The sequence below is a fragment of the Cherax quadricarinatus genome, chromosome 81 (genome assembly GCF_038502225.1).
Source record: "Cherax quadricarinatus isolate ZL_2023a chromosome 81, ASM3850222v1, whole genome shotgun sequence".
NCBI classification, from domain to species: domain Eukaryota; kingdom Metazoa; phylum Arthropoda; class Malacostraca; order Decapoda; family Parastacidae; genus Cherax; species Cherax quadricarinatus.
In genome coordinates this window covers 12,554,239-12,580,375 of record NC_091372.1, presented here as the reverse complement: position 1 = coordinate 12,580,375, position 26,137 = coordinate 12,554,239, and the positions used below count along the sequence as shown (strand labels likewise).

General features: G+C 42.4%; 1 protein-coding gene across 22 annotated transcripts in view; it reads left to right on the top strand.

The window, feature by feature from the left end:
* The first annotated feature begins 2,133 nt into the window (after window positions 1-2,133).
* Window positions 2,134-26,137, top strand: part of Piezo (piezo type mechanosensitive ion channel component) — a 139,549-nt gene continuing 115,545 nt past the window's right edge. For 12 of the 22 annotated variants that reach the window (XM_070102449.1, XM_070102448.1, XM_070102444.1 and 9 more), the window contains exons 1-3: window positions 2,138-2,238; window positions 3,621-4,214; window positions 20,146-20,587. In XM_070102449.1, coding sequence (XP_069958550.1) covers window positions 20,518-20,587 — 70 coding nt within the window. In that variant the 5' untranslated portion in view covers window positions 2,138-2,238; window positions 3,621-4,214; window positions 20,146-20,517. Of the gene's footprint in view, window positions 2,281-3,620; window positions 4,215-14,360; window positions 14,553-14,619; window positions 14,739-20,145; window positions 20,588-26,137 lie in introns of those variants that run through there. The other 10 variants (XM_070102432.1, XM_070102430.1, XM_070102433.1 and 7 more) reach the window with 10 other exon arrangements.

Below are 26,137 nucleotides of genomic sequence, written 5' to 3'. Positions count from 1 at the left end.
GCGTATGACAGGGTGGATAGGGGGGCAATGTGGCAGATGTTGCAAGTGTATGGTGTAGGAGGTAGGTTACTGAAAGCAGTGAAGAGTTTTTACGAGGATAGTGAGGCTCAAGTTAGAGTATGTAGGAAAGAGGGAAATTTTTTCCCAGTAAAAGTAGGCCTTAGACAAGGATGTGTGATGTCACCGTGGTTGTTTAATATATTTATAGATGGGGTTGTAAGAGAAGTAAATGCGAGGGTCTTGGCAAGAGGCGTGGAGTTAAAAGATAAAGAATCACACACAAAGTGGGAGTTGTCACAGCTGCTCTTTGCTGATGACACTGTGCTCTTGGGAGATTCTGAAGAGAAGTTGCAGAGATTGGTGGATGAATTTGGTAGGGTGTGCAAAAGAAGAAAATTAAAGGTGAATACAGGAAAGAGTAAGGTTATGAGGATAACAAAAAGATTAGGTGATGAAAGATTGAATATCAGATTGGAGGGAGAGAGTATGGAGGAGGTGAACGTATTCAGATATTTGGGAGTGGACGTGTCAGCGGATGGGTCTATGAAAGATGAGGTGAATCATAGAATTGATGAGGGAAAAAGAGTGAGTGGTGCACTTAGGAGTCTGTGGAGACAAAGAACCTTGTCCTTGGAGGCAAAGAGGGGAATGTATGAGAGTATAGTTTTACCAACGCTCTTATATGGGTGTGAAGCGTGGGTGATGAATGTTGCAGCGAGGAGAAGGCTGGAGGCAGTGGAGATGTCATGTCTGAGGGCAATGTGTGGTGTGAATATAATGCAGAGAATTCGTAGTTTGGAAGTTAGGAGGAGGTGCGGGATTACCAAAACTGTTGTCCAGAGGGCTGAGGAAGGGTTGTTGAGGTGGTTCGGACATGTAGAGAGAATGGAGCGAAACAGAATGACTTCAAGAGTGTATCAGTCTGTAGTGGAAGGAAGGCGGGGTAGGGGTCGGCCTAGGAAGGGTTGGAGGGAGGGGGTAAAGGAGGTTTTGTGTGCGAGGGGCTTGGACTTCCAGCAGGCATGCGTGAGCGTGTTTGATAGGAGTGAATGGAGACAAATGGTTTTTAATACTTGACGTGCTGTTGGAGTGTGAGCAAAGTAACATTTATGAAGGGATTCAGGGAAACCGGCAGGCCGGACTTGAGTCCTGGAGATGGGAAGTACAGTGCCTGCACTCTGAAGGAGGGGTGTTAATGTTGCAGTTTAAAAACTGTAGTGTAAAGCACCCTTCTGGCAAGACAGTGATGGAGTGAATGATGGTGAAAGTTTTTCTTTTTCGGGCCACCCTGCCTTGGTGGGAATCGGCCGGTGTGATAATAAAAAAAAAAAAAAATATATATATATACATATATATATATATATATATATATACATATATATATACATATATACATATATATATATATATATATATATATATATATATATATATATATATATATATACATATATATATATATATATATATATATATATATATATATATATATATATATATATATATATATATATATATACATATATATATATATATATATATATATATATATATATATATATATATATATATATATATATATATATATATATACAGGATGGGGTCCACCTCTGGTGTAAATTGTGGGACCCATAGCCTCGGAGAAGTGGATAAAAAGGCTTCAAGGAAGAATATTTGGATTTCTTCCTGAAGCCATTTGAATATTCCACTTCCCCTACCACCCCATCTTGTATTATCTTGTTCGCTAGTAATAGTTCTAGGATATACTGAGCTTATACGTACAAATCTGCCTGTATAGGAGATAATGTAAACTCTGTGTATACACACAGACTATATACATCTAATTATATATACATATATTATGGGTATTATTATAAAAATAATATTAATTTCATAGAAAATATGAGGGTGTAGTTGACTTGTTAAACACCAGCAACACCTTGAATTTGATAATAAGGAATAAAGTAAAAGTGCAGTGTATATACACAGGGTATATACATCTTATAATGTATATATTATATATATATTATCAAGACAGGAAGAGATATTTTACACAAATATAAAGTGTCTTTAAGGCGAGTACGACATGGTTTCCTGTGAGTGAGTGTGTGTGGTGCCAGACGTTGAATGAATGTTCAGTGTGAGGTAGGAGAGTGTAGTGGAGAGGCAGTAGTGTCTTCTTCCTCTACCTCTACCTCCACCCTCTAGCTCCTGGTCCCTGGATCCCTCAGTTCTGTAGTGAGCAGCGTCGAGTCATCACTGGCGGCTGCTGACACACTCGTAGTCATACAAGTCTTAGTTCTACCTTAATCTTCCACTTCCACTACATAACTATCATCTACAACCTTCCAAGACTGTCTTAGTAACCACAACTATATTATACATCCTCCATGGCTGCTAATGAACACTTAATTAACTGATAAAATACCTATTATGGTCGTGGCATCCAGAGACTCCTCATAATATTCATCTCTAATACAATACCTGTATTATATTACGTTATTATATTACGAGTGTTATATTACGTTATTATATTACGTTATTATATTACGAGTGTTATATTACGTTATTATATTACGTTATTATATTACGAGTTATATTACGTTATTATATTACGAGTGTTATATTACGTTATTATATTACGTTATTATATTACGTTATTATATTACGTTATTATATTACGAGTGTTATATTACGTTATATTACGAGTGTTATATTACGTTATTATATTACGAGTGTTATATTACGTTATTATATTACGTTATTATATTACGAGTGTTATATTACGAGTGTTATATTACGTTATTATATTACGAGTGTTATATTACGTTATTATATTACGAGTGTTATATTACGTTATTATATTACGAGTGTTATATTACGTTATTATATTACGTTATTATATTACGAGTGTTATATTACGTTATTATATTACGAGTGTTATATTACGTTATTATATTACGAGTGTTATATTACGTTATTATATTACGTTATTATATTACGAGTGTTATATTACGTTATTATATTACGTGTTATATTACGTTAGTATATTACGTTAGTATATTACGTTATTATATTACGAGTGTTATATTACGAGTGTTATATTACGTTATATTACGTTATATTACGTTATTACATTAGGTGTTATATTACGAGTGTTATATTAGGTGTTACTACACATTTACAAGTAACAAGTGATATTGTCCTTGGTGTTGATAATGTCAATAGATGAACTTAGTGTTTCACGTACATGTTGATGCAGTTGTTAATATAAACTCAGTAACTTGGTCAATATTACTTTACGGTCCTTCTGAAAATAAACTTATTGACAAACTTATTGTAAACTTATTTTGACGTTTTTGTTGGAACTTTGAAGTGTTAATTACCTTTAATAACATTGTTTCATCTTTACTGTTTTTTAAAAATTGATTTTTATATTAAAATTACGTGGAAAAAGTCTAAATGAAATATCCAGAGTGACTATTTCTTCAATATTATTAAACTCGATTTGTGAAGAAAAATTTAAAGTGTGACTGAGAAATTAGTCAATATTTGTACCTTATTCTTGCGTTTTAATGAAGAAAATTGGTAGTTTCAGTAGCGCTTACTGTTTTTTCCAGTTTTTCTAAAAATAAAAACTGTGCCTAAGATGATGTCATTAGTTATATAAACTATACAAGACAGTATGCATTAATTTGCATACTGGTAAGTTTTTGCATTAATTTGCATACTGGTGCCTTAATATTAACTACACCAGAACAACTTTAATAATACATGTATGAGGCGCCAGTAATATATTGCTGTGTCTGTATACAGACAATTTGGTTATTAATATTACTGGGAAAGTTAACTTTGTGAAGCTTCTGCAGTACAACAATATATGATAGAATATAAAACATGGCCTTAAACTAGTAAAACATTAGTCTGTGGATATTATTACAACTGAAACTATAATCTGGTGTTTTTAAGTGCCAAAATCTGACTGTTTTAAACTATATAATTGTACATTATTTAGAGCAAATTCTGTGATGTAAGAAAATTGACACTCGACTTATTGAACAATAATCAACTTCCTCATTCCGTATTTTAAATAAATCGTATTAGTTACTGGAACCTCATTCTATGGGAAATTTGATCGTATTAACACTCGGAAGAATAGATATTTCCCGAGATACAGCAAATCTATCAGTCTTCTATAACTACAAGGATATTAGGTAAGTGGCCTTCTTATTTTAGTAATAATTTATTAGGGCACAGATGAAAATAGGCACCCTGGCCAAATCTCCGGACAAACTACAAATATTAATGTTAAATTATGATGTGAAACATTTAACTGTAAGTACTTAGTGAAATTAGATGGAAGAGCTTCAGTCTTGTATATTGATTAGTGTAGTTTACAAATGTTAAGTTTGTGTTATGAGAGCAAATATTTACTTTATGTTAGAGGCATTAACTGGGTGGCCAAGAAGTCTGATATGTGGGTCTCGGGTACACGAGGACACACCTGCAAGTTTTATATATAAAGTCAGTGATGCTAGGAAATACTTTTTTAGCATTAGGAATAGGAAAGACCTAGATAGGGAAGTGAGGCAGGATCCATACATAACTTTGTCTAAGAGGTGTAATAAGGTTCACGCAGCCAGGTGAACATGAACCCAGTAGTGACCAGCGGAGATGCGGTACCAGGAGCTGTGACTCTACCCCTGCAACCCCCAGATAAGGGAGTACAAATAGGTGAATAACTTTAGTCCTTAATCTTCTGATATTATATATGAACGATTCACCCCCATCTTATTAACGCCTGAGTGTGAAATTTTAAGGTTAAGTCTTGGACCACTAGATACTCTTACTGCAAATTACCAAACTGGTTAAACTCTCCTATACTCGTGCAGATTTGAACGTTTCCTGGTTATACTGCCAACTCCTTGCTAGCTAGCTAGCTAGCTAGCTAGCTAGCTAGCTAGGTTTAATTTTTGGAGTTGCCTGTGTTTTTATAGATATATAACCTACGCTGGCCTAACTTAAATTTAGTATTTATAAGCTTACAAAATTAAACTGACGTTTGGAACATCGTAAGATAATTAACCTAATAAATTAAGGATGTTTCTTAATGACTCGTGATGTTGATACTTTCATTAAACTTAAGCAGCTCAGTGAGTGCACAATCCATTCTTAGAAATTTAATAACGTCTTAAGTGAAAAAATCAAATTATTTCATTGTCAATAGCATTAGTGTTGTGCAAATTACATTAACTCTGGATCACTTGATTCTTTCCCATATTCCTCCCTAAAGGATAAGTTAACTAAATTCATGGAACTTGTATATATATTTTTTAATGTTGCATTATTACTAACCTAACAGCCTAAGCTTGCTCAAATTTACGTAAGATAAAATTACGTAATTTACCGGTAAGAATATCCATAAAATTAATTAGCACTTCGTTAAAGGGACATTTCTTCAGGTTAGACTGAAGGATAAATGTATGTGAGGCTTCATGAGTGTCGTATTTACTATACTTGGCGTGTCGCCAGTGTATTGAGGTGGTATTTAACCAAGAATGTGTGGGAGGGAAGTGACCACGCCCTCCAGCCCACTGGCTTTCCCGGGGAATGGAGACATTCTTCCTTGAAGGAAGAATGAGTCCTTTTCTTTTTTTTACCTTGGTACGTGGGGGAAGGGTGGCTATAACTACCCTTCCCCTAAGTGTCTGTTTAAGAACAAAGCAGTTTCCTAAAATTTAGCTTAAATAATGGGACATTTCTCCATTAGACAAATTAGTTTGTTGCAGAAATATGCATGGAAACCATCCACTGATGGTACATCTCCACCCTGTCTTCTCCTCGGGCAAATATCCAGTAGTTTCACCAGAATTTCTGGAAGCTTTCCCATCTTTTCACTCACCCGAGAGCTTCCTTGTTTATACATTACAGTATTACAATACGTTGTATGTCTTGTGTTACATTACTAATACATTTTATTGTATTCATAAAACGTGCATTTATATTTTACTATTAAAACGTTACCTGACGTATTAACAAATATCTGTTGTAAGCAAATTTAGGATAAGTCACTTGTATCTGTAAGTCCAAGCAAAATACAGATGCTGTTATACACTGACTGGCAAAACCTTTGGCGAGTTTGAGCAGTGGATAATTGCGCACAAAATGCGTCCTGAAGGAATAACAGGGAAGGCAGGCAGAACGCAATAGTAATATTAAACAATGAAATTAGGGACTAATAGTAAAAAAGGTGTCCTTCAAGGCACGGTACTCGCCCCATTTCAGTTCCTTATTCTCATTTCTGACAGACAATACTAGAATTTGTGTGAAGGTGGTATCCATATAAGACATAGCGAGCCTCCAAACTGATATAAATATATTGTTCCAGTGAGCTACTGATATGATCAGCGAGGATAAATTTCGATTACTATGTCACTGAAGAAATGGAAGAAATAAAAACAAGACAGCAAGACAAACTCGAACCACTCAATAGAACGTAAGTAAAATGTGAACGATCTAGGAGTGATAATGTCAGACGATTTCTCAATCAAGAAGCTAAAGAATATTATCGCAACTACAAAAAAAAATTGATTAGATAACTAGAACCTTCAAAACAGGAAATGCAAGTGATGATAATCATCCGGTCACTCTAGCTGGAATATTGCTGTGTACTGACAGCCCTCTTGAAGGCCGGCGAAAATGCTGAGCTAGAGAATGTGCAGAGAACTTTCACATTTCATATAAATTCAGTTAAGCACCTAAATTATTGGGAGGGCGTAGTCTCAAGAAGTCTGCTAGTTAAAACGCAGGCCAGAAAGATGGATCATATTACTATACCGGGAAGATACTAGAGGGATTAGTCCTAAACCTGCACACAAAAATAACTACATATTAACACCAAAAGGCTTGGCAAACGGTGCAGGGAAAAAGTGTGGAGCGACGGGGAGTGAAGACTGTGTAAGACCACGACTCGATATCCATCCTTCATGCATAGCAAACCACAGTCTTGAAGACCAAATTCGACGGAGTCTTCAAAAACAGCCCCTGATCAGCCGAGTTGTGGTGCATGCATTAGACAGCGGGCACAAACAGCTTGATCGATGAGGCCAACAACCAGGAGGCCTAGTGAGGGACCGGACCGTGGGGGAAGGGGGGAGGGCCTTGTTCCTAGGCCTTTTGTCTATTCATATGCTCTTGAGCTGCCCTCTACAGAATTCAGAGGTATGGCCAACTACTACACCCGCCCCAGGATCGAACCCAGGTTTGAGAGCCGAAGGCGCAACCACTGAGGTACTAGCCACGAAAATAATTTGCCGAGTGCATTGCAAGGTAAAAATTTAGGGGACTGTAAGCTAATTATGTTTGGGTGTATTATTAAAAATCTTTCTATTTTTACCTGGATAATGGCCTGTACATAATTATATGACTGACGTCACGGGGCTAAGCCGAAATGCTGTCAGGCGATGTGCTGGAAATAAGTCAGTTTTGACTTTTGGTTATCCTTGGTAATTTACGTTATTATGTATGATAATTGTACTTAATGTGTCTGCACCTAAATACTTACTGGGATACTAAGTTTGCACTAAGTGTATGCACAGGTACACTATAAGTACAATTATCATAGTGTAAATTACGTATGATAACCCAAAAAGTAAGTGTCAGTAACAGGAGCTCTCTCTCTCGCGCGCGCCCCTCAAGGAAGGTTCCTTGATGTTGGTGAGGGGCTCTTGATTTAGGGAATTGAATCTGTGCTCCAGTTCCCCGAATTAAGCCTGAATGCCTTCCACATCCCCCCCAGGCGCTGTATAATCCTCCGGGTTTAGCGCTTCCCCCTTGATTATAATAATAATAATAATCTCTCGCGCGCGCGCACTACTTCCATGCTATCTCACGTTCTCAAGTGCTGTTATTATCTCGCATGAGCTCTCTAGCGATCTCTCTCCCTCGAGCGAGAAACGAATAGGCAAGTTTTATACACCTGCTGCCCCTCTTCACCCATCAAGGAATGTATACCTGGGTAATAACGTCATTAGACTGCTCTCTTAACAACAACCACAACAAAAATCAGTTGCCAGTAATAATAAAAATGGAACCGAGGAACATTATCAGTAGAACTAAAAATAAGTAAACTTGAATAAGTAACTGAAGCCTAGCTCCTTATACTTAGCCCTCAACTCTTCCCCAATACCTCTGCTTTCTCACTACCCCTCCAGTCTTCCACTCTTCCCCTACTCACTTTCCCATTCCCTTCCCCCTCCCCACCACCACAATGTGGGCAGTAACCCACCTACACAACAAGTAGCAGTGACGTTACGTCACTGGGAGGTATTACCTTACCTGGAGGTTATTCCGGGGATCAACGCTCCCGCGGCCCGGTCCATGACCAGGCCTCCCGGTGGATCAGGGCCTGATCAACCAGGCTGTTACTGCTGGCCGCACGCAGTCCAACGTACGAGCCACAGCCTGGCTGATCCGGCACTCACTTTAGGTATCTGTCCAGCTCTTTTGAAGGCAGCCAGGGGTTTATTGGTAATTCCCCTAATGCTTGATGGGAGGCTGTTGAACAGTCTTGGGGCCCCGGACACTTAGGGTGTTTTCTCTTAGTGTACCAATGGCGCCCCTACTTTTAACTGGGGGTATTTTGCATCGCCTGCCTGGTCTTTTACTTTCGTAGGGAGTGATTTGTGTGTGCAGATTCGGGACCATTCCTTCCAGGATTTTCCAAGTGTAGATTATGGTATCTCTCTCTCTCCTGCGTTCCAACGAGTACAAGTCAAGTGCTTCCAAGCGTTCCCAGTAGTTAAGGTGCTTGACAGAACTTATACGTGCAGTAAAGGATCTCTGTACACACACTAGATCTGCGATTTCACCTGCTTTGAATGGAGATGTTAATGTACAGCAGTATTCCAGCCTAGAGAGAACAAGTGATTTGAAAAGGATCATCATTGGCTTGGCATCTCTTGTTCTGAACGTTCTCATTATCCATCCTATCATTTTCTTTGCACTTGTGATCGTGGCACTGTTGTGATCCTTGAAAGTGAGATCCTCAGACATTACTACTCCCAGGTCCCTTACATTATTTTTCCGCTCTATTGTATGGCCAGAGTTTGTAGTATACTCTGTTCTAGTTATTATCCTCCAGTTTTCCATAACGAAGTACAATGTAGTTGGAATTTGTCCTCATTGAACATCATATTGTTTACCGTTGCCCATTGGAAAACTTTGTTTATATCTTCTTGGAGGTTAACCGCGTCCTCAGCAGATGACAGCCTCATGCAGATCCTAGTATCATCCGCAAAGGATGATACGGTGCTGTGGTGTATATCTGTCTGTCTGATATGAGGATAAGGAATAAGATGGGGGCGAGTACTGTGCCTTGTGGAACAGAGCTCTTCACTATGGCAGCCTCCGATTTAACTCTGACCACTACTTTGTGTTCGATTTGTTAGGAATTGAAGATCCATCTCCCCACTTTCCCAGTTATTCCTTTAGCACGTATTTTGTGCGCTATTACGCCATGATCGCATTTGTCAAACGCTTTTGCAAAGTCTGTGTATATTACATCTGCATTCTGATTTTCTTTCAGTGCATCCAAGGCCATATCATAACACGTGTGGGAAACTGAAGCGTGTTTAACATTTTGCTGTACTTCGGTCGGTACTATTAATGTTATTTGATGTCTTATGTAAACGGCAGCAACCATCCAGGGAAGTATTACCAGTTTTTTTTACGTGAAACCGAAGCCTGGTACATTTAATGTTCTGAGGAGTACTTTTTTCTCCTAAGAACAGTAAAGTCGACAGGTAAATCTTGTAAACTTTTACTTATATTCAATATACACTTGGCTTTACTTTTTTTTCTTACTCATTATTATTCCTGCAATATTTCTTTAACAATTATAGCAGGTCTGGTACGAGACGGGGCCGCGGGGGTGATGATCCCAGGTGTGGGCGATAGTCAATAAGGTTAGAGGCACATAAGTCCAGGCACTCTGCTTCAACCAGTGAAAGTAACAAAGCGTTTTTAACAAAATTTACGTAATTTGTGAAGGAAACGATAATTTTATCAGATGTGACGAGACCCATTTGACATGGTCGAGGCAACACAGCTGACTGGACCTGGAGAATGCCAGGTATTAACCAAGGACAGGAAAGTTGGTAAAAAAAATTTGAGCTATTATCAAGGCTTTAACTTGAAGGGACAACAGTACTATAAACAATACTATAAACTACAAAGAGTTCCCAGTACATTAATTCAGCCTGCATACAGTTGACATGGGTCCAAAAACTAATTCTATACCCATATTTAGTAGGAATTGAGTTATTTACATCTGATGTATCAACCTCTCTCAATAAGCGGTGCTGTATAGCCCTTGTGGCTTAGCGCTTATTTTGATTATAATAATAATCTCAATAAGCGGTAAGAGTAATTTACAAGATGTAAATATCAAGATATGCAAAGTTGTCCAAGCAGGTGGCGGAGACGTGTGGAGGATGTAGAGGGTGATTATTGTAATTGTTCTTGATTGTTCTTGATGATTATCACAGTAAGTGTTGATTGTCACACGCACACCCCACCCCAAGCCCATACACCTCATGCCACACCTCAACCAAGCCCACACACCTCATGCCACACCTCAACCAAGCCCACACACCTCATGCCACACCTCAACTCAGCCCACACACCTCATGCCACACCTCAACCAAGCCCACACACCTCATGCCACACCTCAACCAAGCCCACACACCTCATGCCACACCTCAACCAAGCCCACACACCTCATGCCACACCTCAACCAAGCCCACACACCTCGTGCCACACCTCAACCAAGCCCACACACCTCATGCCACACCTCAACCAAGCCCACACACCTCGTGCCACACCTCAACCAAGCCCACACACCTCGTGCCACACCTCAACCAAGCCCACACACCTCGTGCCACACCTCAACCAAGCCCACATGCCTCATGCCACACCTCAACCAAGCCCACAATTCTCCACGCCCACAGAGGCAAGCCTAGTAGAAAACCTCTGCGCATCCTCAGTACGAGTCTGGTGGAAAGATGGAGGCTTTATGGTAGTTATTACCTATTAGTAATTGTGTATTTGTAGCTACAGGAGCAGAACTATCCTCGTGGCATCCATAGAAGAGGCAACAAGCCTTCAAGTTGGTATCAGTAAAGTGTTTTATTGTGCTACTGACAACACTGATGTTCAGTCAGGACAAATTTCAGTTTGTTACTGAAAAATTGAGGAAATAAACACAAGGTAAGAGTAAAACTGAAATCACTTAAGAGCTTTGGTCTAATGTGAAAGACCTGGGAGTAATTATGTCATCAAAGCGCACAACAATGCCATTATCACATCAAGGAAAATATAGGTTGGATAACTAGAACTCTCAAAACAGATGCCAAGATAATGATGACAATGTCACTCGTTTTCTCTACCTTGGAATATTGCTATGTACTAACAGCTCGGCTCCCTTCAGGACAGGCGAAATTGCAGAACTAAAATGTATGGAAACCGTCACTGCTCTTATAAACTAAGTCAAACACTTAAATTACTGGGAGTGTTTGAAGTTCAAGAGCTCCTTAGCACGCAGGCGAGAAATATGCATGATAATCTACACCTGGAAAATCCTAGGACTGGTCCCCAATCTGCACACAGAAATCACTCCCAATGAAAGTAAAAGACTCGACATACTGTGGAAAACATGGATGCCGTGAGTACACTAAGAGGAAACAGTTAAGTGTCAGGGGCCCGAGACTGTTCAACAGCTTCCCAGCATACATAAAGGGGATCACCAATAGACCCCTAGCTGACCTAAAGTCAGCACCTGACAAGCCGGGCTGTGGTCCGTACGTTGGATTGCGTGCAACCAGCAGTAACAGCCTGGTTGATCAGGCCCTGATCAACCGGGAGGCCTGGTCATGAACCGGGCTGCAGGGTCTTGACCTCCCAGAACACCATTCAGGTGGACAACAGGAATATACGTTGAAGCCTGCAGGATTTACCTGTCGTCTTGCATGTTCGTTAGACAGGATATCAGCATTCCTGCCAGAGTGCAAAACATTTGTCAAGCTTCAATTTCCATCATTTACAGTTTGAAAGTACAGTACCTCCCTGGATAATTGCTGTCTGCCCAACTACTACCTTTATCTTTGACTTTTTCCACTTACCTGGAGGGTATTCCGGGGGTCAACGCCCCCGCGACCCAGTCCATGACTAGGTCTCACGGTGGATTAGGGCCTGATCAACCAGGCTGTTACTGCTGGCCACATGCAGTTCACGTACGAAGCACAGCCTGACTGATCGGTTACTGACTTTAGGCATCTGTCCAACTCCCTCTACATGAGACTTTCATATTTCTTAGCTGGAGAGTTTGATGTGTACAGTAAGTGGAATGAACAGGATGCTGTAAGGAAAACTCCAAACAGAAGGTACGATAGGGTCGCATTCTGGGGAAGTGTACCTAATGACCCCAGTGCAAATAAGCCACAGTTTTCGACTGTCTTGGGTTATCCTGGGTTAATAACTCTGTGGTACAACTGATCTCGAGAAAGTCTCGTTCATCGTCATTGCAGTTGCAGTAATCTTATGTAAATGTTAGTTCAGTGAGTTGACGTGATTTGTGAGGGAGAAATGTGAGAGTGGGAGAGCCGGCGCCACTACGTCTACCTCCAGACTATCTCGTTTGTTAGTCACTATTATTACTATTACAATCATAATTAAGCGCTAAACCCTCTAGGGTCGTACAACGCTGTTGCTAGTCTGTAGCCTATGTAATTATTATATATAATTATAATCTTTATTTCTACACGTACATGTACAAGGTATACAGACCATAGCTGACATCAATGACATACTACTCCTGTATAGAAAACCGCTTGTTATGCTGAGCATTTCCCGCAAATTTGGTAAATTTTGACCTCAGGATGCGATCCACACCAGTCCACTAACACCCAGGTACCTATTTTACTGCTAGGTGAACATCCTAATGTTTTCACCCGTACCGGGGATCGAACCACGGAGCTCAGTGTGCGCGCACTCGCTAAGTGCGCTACCAATCGAACTACGGAAAATTAAGGCACAACAGACGCCGCTTACTTTTTGTGGCCACTGTAATCTGTTTTTAGAACTAAAACTAATTTAGTGTCGTGTAGCGTGTATATCGAGTCAGCACCAGGGAGGGGGGGGGGGAAAGGAGGAGGCAGAAGGAAAGAAAGAAGAGGCACAATACCGTGACTGGAACAATACACAAATAACCCGCACAAACGTAGGAGAATGGAACTTATGACGTTTTACTAACTTGAACCATTAACTAGCCACGTCTGACTAGTTAATGCTCTTAGTCGGACCCAAACGTCATCTCATTTTCATATATACGGGTTATTTGTGGAGGATTAGGTATGTAGGAAAGCTGGAGGGGACGTAGGAGGGAATAGTGGAGAGGGAAGGAAACGAGGGATTAGAGGAATCGAGGGAGGGAGGGATAGTTTAAGGGAGGCAGAGGGAGAATTAAGTAACTTAAGGGTTTTAGTCTAGTAAGTTTATAGGTAATATTTTTTTACATTAGATGACATAGTTATGAACTATGCTAAGAGACTCTCTCACCCAAGTTACTTCAGGTTAGGCTACTTAACAGTGACCTAAATTTACAAATATTTACACAAATTGAACAATCAATAATCGCATTACAAATATGGCAGGAATTATTAACCCCCGTGGTTATTAGCCCTCCAGGATTATTAGCCCTCTTGAGTTACATCAATAAAGTCGTCGTGTAAGCAGTGTGGGGCGGTGAGGTCTGTGACCCCGGAAGCATCAAACAGGTAGTTGTAGGATCACGTAAATAACGTCAGAAATTCAGTATTTTACTGTTTTGAATCCTTGTGACTTTCTGATAATCTTAGTTGATCAAATTGCTTCTTTCCTCCCTTCATCTATACTACTTCCCTCCTTAAGCTTGCCCGAGATGCCTCGCATAACCACGGGCTTTCAACATGCATTCCAGTGTCATCCATTATTGTATAAACATTCTATCATGTTGAAATAAACTTGTATTTCATAATGAGTCGGGCACATGTTGCTGGAGAGGCTTTCCCACTGACGAGAATCCGGGGAAGGCGCCGCTCATATCCCCCTTCCCCCCAGAGCCGCTCTTTCCCCGGGGAAAGAGGGCGGTCCGGGGGGGTGGGAGAAAGGTGGCCGGGCTAAGGGAGGATTGTGTTACTTCACTGAGGGATAGGGGAGGTGGGGAAGGGTTTAGGAAAACCTCTCACTCGATAAGGGAGGTCTGCTGAGGGTGCGCTGAGGAGAAAGTGAAAGTTTTCTGTAGCCGCGTTTGTGATAGTTTGGGTATTTGTAGTGTGTGTATTACTGTGCCTATCTGAGTGTGGATTGTTCCAGGGCTCTGGTTGTGTGGGTGGAGAGCGAACAAGGAGTGAGGTATAGACGTGATGACTCAAAATCTTAATAACACGATGGCAGACAGACCACGGAACGAGGAAAGGTTGAACTAGACGTGGTTCCCTTGCTGTCATCCTAGAAAGGTATCCCGCTAGTTCAGCCAATTCTGTGTTAAACACGAGCAAAAGAAATAGCGCAGTGCGGCATTAATTTGAAATGGTTAAATATGAACATTGAAGATTTGAAGCCAGTCAAAGAAATTTTCAAAGTTAACCCATGGAAACTATCGCAGTGACTTCAGTAAAATTGGAAAGTCGACACCCCCAGTGGTAATAAATCACTTTGATAATTGTACTTATGTGTACCAATGTTTAAATTACTTACCTACACAACCCAAGACCAGTTCCAACCTTCCACTAATTTGCTCCAGCTTTGAAAGTTTGTCAGTCGCAGAGATAAATATTCCATTATATACCAACACTGAAACTGCTCAGAAAATTTATTCTAAGGTTATCTACGAGGCATTAAAAAAATCATCGTATAGAAACCCGTATTTAAAATTTTCCGGTTTCTTCCATGAAATTGACAAATCGACACCTGCAGTCTATCTAATCAGTTCAAACCTTTGTCTAGGTGAGATACATCAGTGTTTAAGGAGTGGAAGTAAGCAAACTAGACAATATCCACCTGATACACACAATCCAACCATTCCAAATTAGTTAATTTGTATCTTAGTTTACATCTAATAAGTTTTATCTCGTCTTAACCATTGAGACGAGGCATAAATATTATTTCATGGAACAATATCATACTATTTTCAAATTAGAGATCAATAACATTTCCTAGCTGCTTCCATGTATAGCACACTAGTGATGAGTTTCAAGTCGATCAGAAGAGGCTTTCTCAAGGTATCGTACAGAATCAAATCGGGAACAGTTTATATCATTGAGCAGAAGGCATTTGTACATGACAATTGTTACATGAAGATTCCCCTAGTCACAGTGCACCACACATACAAGAAAACCTTGGATAAGGTGAACAGAAATGTTAACTTTCTTGTGATGGCTTAAATATGGAGAAGGTGGATGGAAAAAAGTAATGGAATATTTCGGGTGTGGAGGGAAGATGGTGGGTGTGGAGGTGGGAGGAAAGATCAATCCACACACTGCAATGCGCACTCCACTACACTCAGTGTACACTCAGCGTCTACATCACCTATATTCCCGAGGCTGGTGAAGGGCTCTTCATCCAAGGAATTGGCGTTGTCTTCCCCTTAGTTGGCTCAAGCCAAATTACTTCCTATTCTTCATGCGATGTATGACCCTTCATGAAGGGTTTAGCTCTTCCCATGAAGCTAAATAATACACGGTGTCATGCCTTTTTATTCTTCTCGATAATAACGTAATATAATACACCTATACTGAACCACTTGCAAGAAATGCTCTGCATAACCAGGGATTATCTGCATGCATACAAGTGTCACCTATTATGTATAAACATTATCATATGCAAATATACTTTGACTTGTTCCAGGAACTGGAGCAGATCAAAGTATATTTAAAGATTGTATCTCGAAGTGTATACGCAGAGTAGCAGTGTATAAACAAAGGTATATGTATCATGTATGCAGTTTATTTAACACATATTGCGTATTAAGGTATCCTTGACTGGTGGTGTACAGGTTACATGTAGTCTTAATGATCCAGGCTTTAACAAACCACCCAATCCTCTTACACTGTTTTTCCATCACTATAATTAGTAGAATTATCGATAGGCTTTACATCTCACAACCAGCCAGTCTTCATGGAGCCTTGGTTTTATTTTTTAATATAATTTGTAAATTAATGTACTCTTAGCAAATACACTTTGAGAATAAATTGACACTGTAATTTTGAGATCACTAATACACACGAAGCTTTTTTTCTATATTAAATTGCAAATGTTACATAAATATGGAGAAACGATTATTGTACATTAAAATGTCGGTGCTCAGGATTCATGGTTTAATCTGTTGATCGTATTAATGAAGGCTTTTAGAGTCACTACAAGAGTCGAGGCATAAAGAACACAGTAGCCTCTGTACATAGTGAGTGGTTACAAAGAACACACAGCCTCTATACATAGTGAGTGGTTACAAAGAACATACAGTAGCCTCTGTACATAGTGGTTACAAAGAACACACAGCATCTGTACATAGTGAGTAGTTACAAAGAACACACAGTAGCCTCTATACATAGTGAGTGGTTACAAAGAACATACAGTAGCCTCTGTACATAGTGAGTGGTTACAAAGAACACACAGTAGCATCTGTACATAGTGAGTGGTTACAAAGAACACAGCCTCTGTACATAGTGAGTGGTTACAAAGAACACAGTAGCATCTGTACATAGTGAGTGGTTACAAAGAACACACAGCAGCATCTGTACATAGTGGTTACAAAGAACACACAGTACCCTCTGTACATAGTGGTTACAAAGAACACACAGTAGCCTCTATACATAGTGAGTGGTTACAAAGAACACACAGTAGCCTCTATACATAGTGAGTGGTTACAAAGAACATACAGTAGCCTCTGTACATAGCGAGTGGTTACAAAATACACAGCATCTGTACATAGTGGTTACAAAGAACACAGTAGCATCTGTACATAGTGAGTGGTTACAAAGAACATACAGTAGCCTCTGTACATAGCGAGTGGTTACAAAGAACACACAGTAGCATCTGTACATAGTGGTTACAAAACACAGTAGCCTCTGTACATAGTGGTTACAAAGAACACACGGTAGCCTCTGTACATAGTGAATGGTTACAAAGAACACAGTAGCATCTGTACATAGTGAGTGGTTACAAAGAACACACAGTAGCATCTGTACATAGTGAGTGGTTACAAAGAACACAGTAGCATCTGTACATAGTGGTTACAAAGAACACACAGTACCCTCTGTACATAGTGAGGGGTTACAAAGAACACAGTAGCATCTGTACATAGTGGTTACAAAGAACACACAGTAGCCTCTGTACATAGTGAGTGGTTACAAAGAACACACAGTACCCTCTGTACATAGTGAGTGGTTAAAGAACACAGTAGCATCTGTACATAGTGGTTACAAAGAACACACAGTAGCCTCTGTACATAGTGGTTACAAAGAACATACAGTAGCCTCTGTACATAGTGGTTACAAAGAACACACAGTAGCCTCTGTGCATAGTGAGTGGTTACAAAGAACACACAGTAGCCTCTGGACATAGTGGTTACGAAGAACACACAGTAGCCTCTGCACATAGTTTACCTGAAGAGAGTTCCGGGGGTCAACGCCCCCGCGGCCCGGTCTGTGACCAGGCCTCATGGTGGATCAGAGCCTGATCAACCAGGCTGTTACTGCTGGCTGCACGCAATCCAACGTACGAGCCACAGCCCGGCTGGTCAGGTACGGACTTTAGGTGCTTGTCCAGTGCCTGCTTGAAGACAGCCAGGGGTCTATTGGTAATCCCCCTTATGTATGCTGGGAGGCAGTTGAATAGTCTCGGGTGGTTACAAAGAACACACAGTAGCCTCTGGACAGTGGTTACATAGAACACACAGTAGCCTGTTAACATAGTGAGTGGTTATACCAGAGGCACAGCTTTAGTGCCTGATTTTGCTGATATAGTTAATGATACATTTGAGGAGTTTCGGGGGAGGGGGGTTTCAATGAATTCGTGGCAAGCCACTGACAACTAAAGATAAGGTAAGAGTACTTATAACAAGTGGGTGAGTAAGTAATACCAGGAAACGTTCAAATGTGCACGAGCATCACTTGTGATGGTGGTGGCTTGAGGACTGCACAACTGACATAGTTAGACATACGGATAGTGTTCATCGTAAATAATACTTGTATGAATAAAAGGCCAGGAAAACTTAAGTCTTACACAAATGTAAGAATAGAAGACAATACCGTGGCTGGAACATTCCACAACTAACCCAGACTAGAAGGAACTTAAGAAGACAGTTGGGGCCGCCCGGGACCAAGTCTACTGTAGGCTAGAATTCGGTTTCTTCTTAAGACTGTGGGTTAGTTGACTTAAACTAGTAGAGAAGTACAACTAATTAATGAGCCACAAAAGCAGGAATATTTATTTAATAAAAGAATACCATAGATATAGACAGCTTGTCATCCAGCAGGAAGGTGGGACTAGCCTAGCAGCTGTAGCTCAGATTCACACGCAGGTTCTAGGTAATTAATGCTACGTAATTACATATATGTACGGACTGAATAATTGCCAAGTAGAGTAATAGAAGAATGTTGATGCCTCAGCATCACTGTATAGCAGCAACATTCAATGATTACGAAACAGCCTTAGGCGCCGCACACAAGCTGCCTTAATCTGCAAAACTTATTGTTAGTTTTTATTTCCTCTCCTTAATTACTGATATAAATTAAAAACCTTACAGGAGCAAATATAAATCCTTGTGGCACCCCGCTTGCGACATTTTCCCGAAGACATTTTCTTGAATATTCACTAGTGTTTTAAACTTGTATATAATGCGCCTCACATACCATGCTTCACTTATAAATAAATAAATAACAAAAAGGCACAATACCGTGACTGGAACGATACACAAATAACCCGCACATAAAAGAGAGAAGCTTACGACGACGTTTCGGTCCGACTTGGACCATTGACAAAGTCACACTAACAGAGGTGGAGCAGGACGGCTATATATAGGCAGGAAGAGGTGGAGGTAGTAGTAGAAGTAGTAGTAGTAGTACAAGAATTGTATATACTACCGACAGGATGAAATGACACATGCACAACACCCGGAGAAACTGGTCGATCTCTTTCTGACAGACTTAGGGAGCACAAAAATAGTGTTAGGCTTGCCGACACTAACAATGCTCTTTTCTGTCACGTCAGAGATCATAGCCATCCTATTGACTGGTCTTCTGCTAAAACTGTCTTCCCTACTTCCAACTCGAACAGTCGCCGTTTAGTTGAATCCTCTCTTATACACAACTTTCCTTGTATGAACCTTAGCCCTGGCTTCGTCTCTGTAGATGCCTTCCTCTCCCACTACATTGTAAAATGCTCCAAACTTCAGAACACCCGTGACTTAACCTGAATCATTATTATTATTATTATTATTATTATTATTATTATTATTATTATTATTTCTTCTTCTTCTTCTTCTTCTTTTCTCCTCTGGGTTGTCTTTCTCTCTCCTGTCTCGTGTTTCTGTTCCTTCTTCATTTATTTTATTTCACCACTTCCCCTTTCAAGCACCTCGGTGCGCTTGCTCTCCCTCTGTGGGTTTCTAGCTCTCTTGCAGTGCTCCCCTTCCTTTGTATTTGACTGGCTCGTCTTCCTTATTTCCCACTTCTACCACTACTACTACCTCTTCTTCTTCTACTACATCTACTGATGAAATTAAGACACATGTGCCACTGGATGGCGAAACGTCTACGGTGGGGATGCCCGGGTGTTGTGCATGTGTCATTTCATCCTGTCGGTAGTATATACAATTCTTGTACTACTACTACTACTACTTCTACTACTACCTCCACCTCTTCCTGCCTATATATAGCCGTCCTGCTCCACCTCTGTTAGTGTGACTTTGTCAATGGTCCAAGTCGGACCGAAACGTTGTCGTAAGCTTCTCTTTTATGTGCGGGTTATTTGTGTATGCTTCACTTGTGTATATATAATATCAATGACTACCTATGTAAACAACTTATAAGTAAAGTATTCTTCCCACAGATGCTGTTGTGGTTTGACGATGTTGAGGACACGAGGATGCATCATGTAAATGTCAAAGATACGTGAGGCATGACTAGAACATCCTTGCTTGCTTCACCCTACACGTATCATTCGCTCCACCACACTGTTCCACGCACACACTACCGTCACTGCTACCCTGGCTGCAAGACTGTTCATTCTCCTTACCCCTCTCTCCACCACGATGACCCCACCCCCACGCCGTCACCTCGATAAGCAGTCACTGAAGCACTCGTCCAGCGTTGTCATCAACTACCACTGAGGTGATCACTACCACAAGATCGTCCACTAAGGTGGTCACTACCACTAACTACCGCAAGGTCGTCCACTAAGCTCGTCACTACCATCACCACCATGGCTGCTGCTCATCAAATGGCTGCTAACCTCATCTTCCGGCTCATGCTTCCACTGGTTCTAGGCATCTGTAAGTATCAGTACCCTGTGCACTTTGTGTTTTTTTATCATTGATTGTTTTGTGTGTTACACAGCCTCAACCATCAGCTCTGACCAATACCCAACAGCGTTACATTGGGGTTCAGGCTAAACAAGACTTGCAGCGTTTTAAAGTAAGTTTTTTATGTTAAATTTAAAATTTCAGTCTTCAAGTATGAGAGGTGTTGCTAGCATGTTGTGAATGTTAGTGTGTAGTTACTAGCATGTGAACGTTAGTGTGTAAAGTGTTGCTAGCATATTAGGGGGAGTTACCTGGAGCCGCTTCCGGAGGTCAGCGCCTGCGGTGCCCCATCCCACACCAGGCTTCCTGGTTGCTGGCCTTATCAATCAAGCTGTCTGGACTGCCCGCAGTCTAACGTATGCACCATAACCCGGCTGATCAGGAACTGTTTTGGTAGTTCAGTAAGTTTATTCAGGTATACACAAATACAGTTACATAGATTATCATGCATAGCAGAGAAATAGCGAAAATCGAACTAAAGCTAAAGGAATCTTACAAGAATCAAGAAACGCGGGAAGAACTAAAAGCCTTCAATGAAATTGAAAGAAACACAAAATATTTCTTTTCTAATGCCAAATCACAGTCGAGAACAACATCCAGTATTGGGTCCCTACTTATACGAGATGGGTCCTACACAGATGACAGCAAAGAAATGAGTGAACTACTCAAGTCCCAATATGACTCAGTTTTTAGCGAGCCGCTGACCAGACTGAGTCGAATACTTAAGTGAATTTTTAATAGACAGAATTTGGCACACTTGAACCTATCTGATATTACCATCACGCCAAATGACTTCGAAAAGGTGATAAATGACCCGCCCATGCACTGTTCCAGGCCCAGACTCGTGGAACTCCGTGTTCATCAAGAACTGCAAGAAGCTCCTATCATGTGTGTAACATCCTATAGAGAGAAAGCATGGACACTGGGGTCGTCCCACAGTTACTAACAACAACAGACATAGCTCAACTCTACAAAGGGGGGCAGTAAAGCAATAGCAAAGGACTACAGACCGATAATGCTAACGTCCCTGCGCTTAACATGGGTTTAGAGCAGGTCGCTCCTGTCTGTCCCAACTACTGGACCACTATGACAAGGTCCTGGATACTCTAGAAAACAAACAAAACACATATATAGTATACACAGACTTTGCAAAAGCCTTTGACAAGTGCGACCTTGGTGCAATAGCGCACAAAATGCGTGATAAAGGAATAACAGGAAAAGTTGGTAGGTGGATCTATAATTTCCTAACACATAGAACGCAGAGTAGTAGTAAACAGAATCAAGTCTGAGGCGGCTACGGTGAAAAGCTTTGTTCCACAAGGCACAGAACACACTCCCACAGCACTGTGCCTTCCTTTGCAGATGACACCCGAATTTGAATGACAGTGTCCTCCATTGAAGACACAGCAAGTCTCTAGGCAGACATCAACCAAATCTTTAAATGGGCTGCAGAAAACAATATGAAGTTCAGTGATGAGAAATTTCAATTACTCCGATATGGAAAACTTGAGGAAAAGATCTCACCTTCAAAGACCATAACATTGTATCAATCATATCTGCTAGAAAAATGACAGGATGGATAATGAGAACCTTCAAAACTAGGGATACCAAGCCCATGATGACACTCTTCAGGTCACTTGTTCTCTCTCCTGGAATATTGCTGCACACTAACACCACCTCTCAAGGCAGGTGAAATTGCTGACCTAGAAAGTGTACAGAGAACCTTCATTGCACACACAACTACGATAAAAAACCTCAATTACTGGGAACGCTTGAAGTTCCTTAACTTGTACTCCCTAGAACGCAGGCAGGACAGATACATGATTATATACACTTGGAAAATCCTAGAGGGATTAGTACCAAACTTGCACACGAAAATCACTCCCTATGAAAGCAAAAGACACTGCAGACGATGCAACATCCCCCTAGTGAAAAGCAGGGGTACCACTAGCACGAAGAGGGACAACACAATAAATGTCAGGGGACCAAGACTGTTCAACTGCCTCCCAGCATACATAAGGGGGATTACCAATAGACCCCTGGCTGTCTTCAAGAAGGCACTGGAGAGGTACTTAGTACCTGACCAGCCGGGCTGTGGTTCGTACGTCGGGTTGCGTGTAGCCAACATTAACAGCCTGGTTGATCAGGCCCAGATCCACCATAGGCCTGGTCACAGACCGGGCCGCGGGGGCGTTGACCCCCGAAACCCCCTCCAGGTATGTGTAGAGAACCTAGGATAACCCCAAAAAAAGTCAGTGACTCATTTCCATTGGGATTCTTGTAACACCTTATTATACTATAAAGGAGATAATATCTTGTTATACTATAAGAGAGATATACGTACTAGGAATAAGGTAAAATGAGTATATTTACATGTGTTAGCTAAAAAAAATAATCATTCTCCTCCCTTTCTGTCGCTACATTCATTAAGTACCTTTTGGTTCTCTTCTTGAACTGGTTTATGCTGTGACTGGCTTTGACATGTGCGGGCAGTCTGTTCCATGTCTTTATTGCTGTATAATAAAAGGTGTTTGAAGCCTGGCCACTGACTGTGGCTACTACAAAGTTGTGTTCTCTCCCCCTAGTACTATGATTGCTTTGGTTACCAACCTTGACAAAACTGGCAGCAAGATATTCTGGACACTGTGAGCAATTTTTATAAATTTGACTTGACTTCAGTGGTTATACTCTGTCTTCAACATTCAGCATATCCAATTGTTGTAAGTCATTCTGGCCTACGTGCTCTCTTGGACCCTGGCCTACGTGCTCTCTTGGACCCTGGCCTACATGCTCTCTTGGACCCTGGCCTACGTGCTCTCTTGGACCCTGGCCTACGTGCTCTCTTGGACCCTGGCCTACATGCTCTCTTGGACCCTGGCCTACATGCTCTTGGACCCTGGCCTACATGCTCTGTTGGACCCTGGCCTACATCCTCTCTTGGACCCAGGCCTACATGCTCTCTTGGACCCTGGCCTACATGCTCTCTTGGACCCTGGCCTACATGCTCTCTTGGACCCTGGCCTACATGCTCTCTTGGACCCTGGCCTACATGCACGCCTGGACCCCGCCCTACATGCTCTCTTGGACCCTGGCCTACATGCTCTGTTGGACCCTGGCCTACATGCTCTGTTGGACCCTGGCCTACATGCTCTGTTGGACCCTGGCCTACATGCTCTGTTGGACCCTGGCCTACATGCTCTCTTGGACCCTGGCCTACATGCTCTCTTGGACCCTGGCCTACATGCTCTCTTGGACCCTGGCCTACATGCTCTCTTGGACCCTGGCCTACATGCTCTCTTGGACCCTGGCCTACATGCTCTCTTGGACCCTGGCCTACATGCTCTCTTGGACCCTGACCTACATGCTCTCTTGGACCCTGGCCTACATGCTCTGTTGGACCCTGGCCTACATGCTCTGTTGGACCCTGGCCTACATGCTCTGTTGGACCCTGGCCTACATGCTCTGTTGGACCCTGGCCTACATGCTCTGTTGGACCCTGGCCTACATGCTCTCTTGGACCCTGGCCTACATGCTCTCTTGGACCCTGGCCTACATGCTCTCTTGGACCCTGGCCTACATGCTCTCTTGGACCCTGGCCTACATGCTCTCTTGGACCCTGGCCTACATGCTCTCTTGGACCCTGGCCTACATGCTCTCTTGGACTGTGGCCTACATGCTCTCTTGAACCCTGGCCTACATGCTCTCTTGAACCCTGGCCTACATGCTCTCTTGGACCGTGGCCTACATGCTCTCTTGGACCGTGGCCTACATGCTCTCTTGGACCCTGGCCTACATGCTCTCTTGGACCCTGGCCTACATGCTCTCTTGGACCCTGGCCTACATGCTCTCTTGGACCCTGACCTACATGCTCTCTTGGACCCTGGCCTACATGCTCTCTTGGACCCTGGCCTACATGCTCTCTTGGACCCTGGCCTTCATGCTCTCTTGGACCCTGGCCTACATGCTCTCTTGGACCCTGGCCTACATGCTCTCTTGGACCCTGGCCTACATGCTCTCTTGGACCCTGGCCTACATGCTCTCTTGCACCCTGGCCTACATGCTCTCTTGGACCCTGACCTACATACTCTCTTGGACCCTGGCCTACATGCTCTCTTGGACCCTGGCCTACATGCTCTCTTGGACCCTGACCTACATGCTCTCTTGGACCCTGGCCTACATGCTCTCTTGGACCCTGACCTACATGCTCTTTTGGACCCTGGCCTTCATGCTCTCTTTGACCCTGGCCTACATGCTCTCTTGGGCCCTGGTCTACATGCTCTCTTGGACCCTGACCTACATGCTCTCTTGGACCCTGGCCTTCATGCTCTCTTTGACCCTGGCCTACATGCTCTCTTTGACCCTGGCCTACATGCTCTCTTGGGCCCTGGCCTACATGCTCTCTTGGACCCTGGCCTACATGCTCTCTTGGACCCTGGCCTACGTGCTCTCTTGGACCCTGGCCTACGTGGTCTCTTGGACCCTGGCCTACGTGCTCTTTTGGACCCTGGCCTACGTGCTCTCTCGGACCCTGGCGTACATGCTCTCTCGGACTCTGGCGTACATGCTCTTGGACCCTGGCCTACATGCTCTCTTGGACCCTGGCCTACATGCTCCCTTGGACCCTGGCCTACATGCTCCCTTGGACCCTGGCCTACGTGCTCTCTTGGACCCTGGCCTACATGCTCTGTTGGACCCTGGCCTACATGCTCTCTTGGACCCTGGCCTACATGCTCTCTTGGACCCTGACCTACATGCTCTCTTGGACCCTGGTCTACGTGCTCTCTTGGGCCCTGGCCTACATGCTCTCTTGGACCCTGGCCTACATGCTCTCTTGGGCCCTGGCCTACATGCTCTGTTGGACCCTGGCCTACATGCTCTCTTGGACCCTGGCCTACATGCTCTCTTGGACCCTGACCTACATGCTCTCTTGGACCCTGGCCTACATGCTCTCTTGGACCCTGACCTACATGCTCTCTTGGACCCTGGCCTTCATGCTCTCTTTGACCCTGGCCTACATGCTCTCTTGGGCCCTGGTCTACATGCTCTCTTGGACCCTGGCCTACATGCTCTCTTGGACCCTGGCCTACATGCTCTCTTGGACCCTGGCCTACATGCTCTTGGACCCTGGCCTACATGCTCTTGGACCCTGGCCTACATGCTCTTGGACCCTGGCCTACATGCTCTTGGACCCTGGCCTACATGCTCTTGGACCCAGGCCTACATGCTCTTAGACCCAGGCCTACATGCTCTTGGACCCAGGCCTACATGCTCTTGGACCCAGGCCTACATGCTCTTGGACCCAGGTCCAGGATGAATCTTAGTTTTGTTCTGGTTGATTTGCAGTTTTTTTTTTTTTTGTCAAGGCAGAGTACCATGACATTGTACAAGGGTTAGACCGTCCTGCGAGCCTCAGCAGGTAGACACTGTACTTGTCTGTAGAGGAACTTCAGTCTGGCATTCGCTCTTTACTACACTGTTCCCTATCAGTTCTGACATGCATGGGTCAAAGGGGATTCCCAG